This window comes from Mauremys reevesii, linkage group 1 (genome assembly GCF_016161935.1).
Source record: "Mauremys reevesii isolate NIE-2019 linkage group 1, ASM1616193v1, whole genome shotgun sequence".
In the NCBI taxonomy this organism is placed as follows: domain Eukaryota; kingdom Metazoa; phylum Chordata; order Testudines; family Geoemydidae; genus Mauremys; species Mauremys reevesii.
Window position 1 is genome coordinate 7,522,695 of NC_052623.1, and position 5,528 is coordinate 7,528,222.

At 44.5% G+C, this 5,528-nt stretch overlaps 1 protein-coding gene across 1 annotated transcript; it reads right to left on the reverse strand.

Annotated features, from left to right (window-relative positions):
* Positions 1 to 3,416: 3,416 nt before the first annotated feature.
* LOC120395191 (putative olfactory receptor 52P1) lies at positions 3,417 to 4,253 on the reverse strand. The gene has a single exon (XM_039519358.1). It carries the CDS (start codon positions 4,251 to 4,253, stop codon positions 3,417 to 3,419), a length of 837 nt encoding a protein of 278 aa, XP_039375292.1.
* Between the last annotated feature and the right edge of the window lie 1,275 nt (positions 4,254 to 5,528).

Sequence of the window (5,528 nt, forward strand, 5' to 3'; positions counted from 1 at the left end):
GCTTGATTTGGTCTGACCCAGTATGGCCGTTCTCATATTCTTATGTAATAGTGACATAGCTGGGCCCAGGATTACTGGGAGGATGAATCAGTCTCATTCTGGTCACCTAGGACTGGGGCTAGGGTGTCCCCACTCTGGGGTACTCTCTTCACACTGGATGCTTCCCTGACCCACTGAGCACTACGTTAAGTTCAAACCAAATATATTTTATTAAACAGCAACTGTAAAATAATAAGAAAAAAATGGGAAAGGTTCAAGGTAAGGAGGAGCCCTGGTCTGTGAGCATAGGGACATCACAAACAGCTGTCCCTGGGATGTAAGGAAAGTTCACAGCCTGTTCCTCACACACCCCTGCCTCCTGCCCAGGCCCTGCCTGTGCTGCATGAGACTTGCTCAAACAGTGGCCACATGCCCTGACGGTCTAGGTGACAGGAGTCTTCTCCCCAGCAACTGCCTGCCCCATATCCACACTTCCCAGTCCAGCCTTCAAGGGCCTCTTGTCTGGTGACGTCTCCCTGCCCGTGGCCCCCACCTTGCTCTCCCCACCGCTAATTGTGCTTGGCTGCCATGTTACTTGTGGCACGGCCGGCATCCACTATCCTGCATCTGGCCCCACAGCTCCCCGCTATAGCTCAGCCCTGGCTCCCCGTTAGTGCAGCAGGTCTGTGCAGACCCAGCTCCCAGTTCTGGTCTGTGGCAGCTCCCCACTCTGCCTCCAGCCCAGCTCTCCTTCTGGGCTCCTTCTCACTGGCCCCTGTGTTTCTGGCTGCTGCTGCTCTGCCTCCGGCTCAGCTTGAGGTGGTTTGCCAGAATTCCACTGAATGTGTAGCCCCAAAATAAGGTGAAAAGTAACCTAAGGGTAGACCAAGCTATTTCTTGAAACAAAGTTTGTTTGTTTTTAATTCAGACATTCATCTATACATCAAAAAACAAATTAAAGCTTTTCATTACATACGTACTACAGATTTGATTTTTTTTAAAAAAAAACCTGCAAGCCCCAGCAGGAGTGTGTCTACATTAGCAACAAATATGTGAGATGACACTGACATTCAAAGTCAAAACCCCAGTACTTGATTGTATCTCGGTTGACGGTTGGCAGGTGTTTTAATGAAAAAAAATCCCTGTGAATAATAGTGTTAAAATAGCCCCAAATGAGCCCAAAATGTATGTAGTGTAAAAACATCAATGACATTCTTATATTATTTGCATTCAGTGATGGTAAAAAGTCACAATATTTTGTGTTAAATGAGTTTGTTAAAAGACAACATTTCATCCTTACTGGTTTTTGTCAGAAGGAGAATGCTTCTGCTGCTCATCACGCAGTGCAAACGTTTCTTCCATTGATGCAAAGTCTTCACAACAGATTTTGTGTTGTTGCCTGTACGCCCTAAAATGAGGAATATTTTCTAAATGTTCCCCTTGCATCTTGTTCGTAGTTTTTTTTTAATTTAATCAGGTTCCTGTGAGAAAACATTCTTTCACCTGCAGTGTTGTTAACACTAGAAATAGCAATGAAGCCAAGCTGACTAAAGTCATGGATGCAGCTGGGGCTGCATCCATGGGTTCGCGACCTTCAATCCAAAACTGCTCATCTTGGCTGTTCTGAATATGAGACCAGTGAGGCATAGGCAAAATTCTTCACCACCATACAATGACAGGAATGAGATATCAGCCAATCTAGGATGTGAAAGACTTAGTATTTTGAGTGACTCAATCACCTGAACGTTTGGTGGCAATCTCTATATCATCTGTTTCACAAACTGTAAAATGAAATGTTGACACCTACTATTCACATCTTGGACAATGGGAATGGATTGTGTATTTTTAAATTTCCAGCTGAAAGCGAATCCAAAATCAATTGTGCCAAGTTTAAGCTTTGGACTCCCAGGCAATGTTATAGTTTAAAACAGCAGTCCCCTGAACACATTTTTGAGAAACCCCAGCAGGAGCAACTTAAATATTTCACTCCAGGCAGTGTCAGGAATCAATCAATGGGAACACAGCAATTTTGTCTTGTCTAACACCGCAGTTGATTAGACTGAAGCACACACAGACATAAGCAATTGGTTTAGAACAGTCTGGAACTGTACTGAGTAATTGACAGCAGATTTGCAATGGCCAGTTGCTCAGCTGCTGGGGTGAAAGGGTGTGAGGGAAAAGGTCTCTCAAGATGGCTTCAAAGGACTGCTCCAAAGTGCACTGTATTAGCTAATCTTGTATAACTTTTACAAAACTCATAGTGACCCCACTGGACCATCACTATCCCTTACTTACAATAAACTTCTAATATCACAGGCATCTAGACTCAAGGTTTTTTCATCCATTTATATTCTTCAACTCTCACTTATTTACTTGTCTGTCCACTCCCCCCATTCTGATGAGCAGAAACTGCCAGCTATATTTTAACCTTGCATCTCAAAGCCTGCCTGCTTTCCAGTTAACCCTAAACTATGTGGTGTTCTACTGTATTAATTCATAGTGGTTGAGTGTATACCCTCCTGTTGCAATTGGCTTCATCTCAGTGTGGGGTACACACCCCTCAAATCCAGAGTAATACATTCCAGTTCTCAAAAACACAATTTCACAACTTTCACCAACAATCTCTAGTAGAATGTCCTCAATTCCTGCAGCAGTCTTCTTGTATGAGCACTTTCCATTAGTGTCAAGTATCAGAGGGGTAGCCGTGTTAGTCTGGATCTGTAAAAGCAACAAAGAATCCTGTGGCACCTTATAGACTAACAGACGTTCTGCAGCATGAGCTTTCGTGGGTGAATACCCACTTCTTCAGATGCAAGTGGTGGCTACCCACTTCTTCAGATGCAAGTGGTGGCAAGCCACCACTTGCATCTGAAGAAGTGGGTATTCACCCACGAAAGCTCATGCTGCAGAACGTCTGTTAGTCTATAAGGTGCCACAGGATTCTTTGTTACTTTCCATTAGAAACATTTGGTTTATCCTCCAGGCTTTCTGATGGCTTGGATGTAGAAATATCAGGTAAATTTTGTTCACCAGATCACTGTATATATGATTTAAAAGTTTACCATTGTACTTGTGTTCTTTCTCTTTGCTATCAGAAAACAAAGCTTCAGTTCATCAAACTCATTAAGAACCCTGTTCACACAGCTTCTAATCAACCACCACCTTTTTTCACAAAGCTGCAATATCTTCTGATAGTCTAGAAGTCAAAGCAATGGTGACTCCAAGAGAACAGGTGATGGTCCGAGAGAGGAAAGTGGGCAGCAGAGAGAGCTGTGCTTGGTGATGGAGTGATAAGATCTTAGACTTGAGGAATTTCTCATATTTTCAACTTCCGCAATGCTAAGCTCAGCCAAACTGGGACAGAGTATCCTTGATTAACTGGGACGTAGTCTTTCCCCCTTTTCTCATGCATGTTTAAAGTCAGTGGCCCCAGGCAATCACCTTCTGCGGGTGTATTTTCCCACTTTGTCACGAAGCTCTTTGGTTTTGGCCCCATAAATGACAGGGTTGAGCATGGGAGGGGCAACAAAATAGAGATTGGCCAACAGGATGTGAATGTGGGGAGCGATGCCCTGACCATATCGATGTGTCAGAGAGGAGAAGACGAAGGGAGGATAAAACATCAACATCACACAGATGTGGGCTGTGCAGGTGCTGAGGGCTTTCTGGTGGGTTTTCTTTGAGGATATTCTGAAGAGGGCTCTGATTATCAGGACGTAGGACAGGGTAATGAGTGTCAGGTCTAACCCAGTGCATACAAGCACTACCACCAAGGAATAGATCCTGTTTACTGTGGTGTCCCCACATGAAATCTTTGCAACAGCTATGTGATCGCAGTACGTGTTTGGGATAATGCGGTTGGCACAGAATGGCTGCCTGCTCAGGAGCAGAGGCAGGGGCAGAACAATGAGAACAGCTCTCATCAAAGCCGCTAGACCTAGCTGAGCTATCCGTGTGTTGGTGAGGATGGTGGTATATCTCAGAGGGTTACATATGGCAACGTAGCGATCGAAGGCCATTGTCACGAGGACAGCTGACTGTATAGCAGAAACCGTGTGAAGGAAGAACATCTGGGTGAGGCAGCCACCCACAGTAATGCTGGTCAAATTGAACCAAAATATACACAGTGCCTTTGGCACAACGGAGGTCGACATGGCGATGTCTGTGAGCGCCAGCATGCAGAGAAGCAGGTGCATCGGCTTGTGCAGGGTCTGCTCTTTGCCTACAACAAACAGAACCATGAAATTTCCCAACAGGCTGATAATGTAGAACATAGAGAAAGGGATGGAAATCCAGATGTGGGCAGCTTCCAGACCAGGGATGCCTGTTAGGAAGAATGTTGAAGGGTCAAAGGGGAGAGGTTGAAAGCTGCCATGATGTGGTCGATGTGTTGATAGGAATCAGAAATGCTCAAGGTGCCTATGAAGGAGAGAAACAGAGAGAGGAGGGTTACACACTTTGTAACAAATAGGTACAGTAAATATCTTATAGTTATTTAAAATCCAGAAAGCGGAGTGAGCAGTGACATGGCAACATTTACTCCTCATACATATTAAAAGTTATAATTAAACTATTAACTCAGGACAGGGATGTTGTTCTCATGGGTGGAGGATAGCTCAGTGGTTTGAGTGTTGGCCTGCTAAACCCAGGGTTGTGAGCTCAATCCTTGAGGGGCCACTTAGGAATCCGGGGCAAAATTGGTCCTGCTAATGAAGGCAGTGGAATGGACTCAATGACCTTCCAGTTCTAGGAGATTGGTATATCTCCAATTATTATCTTATGGTACACAGTGCTGTGAAACCCTACCCAAAGTGCAAGCACAGACAGGAGGAGTGGGATGGAGAATCCTTCAGAAAATACAATGCCATGAGGTCACTGAGTCAATGTTTCACCATCCTCTAAACTCTTCTGTGTAGTACTGGCTACCCCTGTCACAGGATATTGCAGAACTAGAGGGAATCACTTATTGTTCTGGGCTATGACTTTGTGCTCAAAGGAATGGGCATGAGGGTTACAAGGGTTTTTGTTTTTAGCGCTACAGGTTGCACCTCTGTTACTTCTCCGGTGTCTTTTGGTGAGACAATTTCTTGCAGGCACACAGCTTTGTCTGAGACATAAGTTACAGGTGTTAATTGAGAAGAGACATTCAGCTGCTAACCCTTCTCATGCCTGAATATCAGTGAAGTTTGCTAATGACAGAAAAAAATGGGGGATTGTAAATAATGATGGTCACTGATTCAGAGCAATCTGGACTGTTTCGTAAACTGGGTCAAAGTAAAAAATACATGTTCTAATGTGGCCATATATACAACTAGGAACAAAGAATGTAGGTGATCCTTACCTGATGGGGGACTATTGTGGAAGCACAGTGATTCTGAAGGGATAATAATCTAAACGTGAGCTCCCAGGGCAACCCTGAGGCCTAAACAACCAATGAAATCCTGGGATGCTAATCAGGGAATCTCAAGGAGAGGCAGCACAGTTATTTTACCTCTGTATTTGGCACTGGGGCCACTGCTGCTGGAATCCTGTGTCCAGTTCTGGTGTCC

Coding starts and splice junctions, on each gene's coding strand:
- LOC120395191 (XM_039519358.1), bottom strand. CDS start 4,253: ATGTTCTACATTATCAGCCTGTTGGGAAATTTCATGGTTCTGTTTGTT.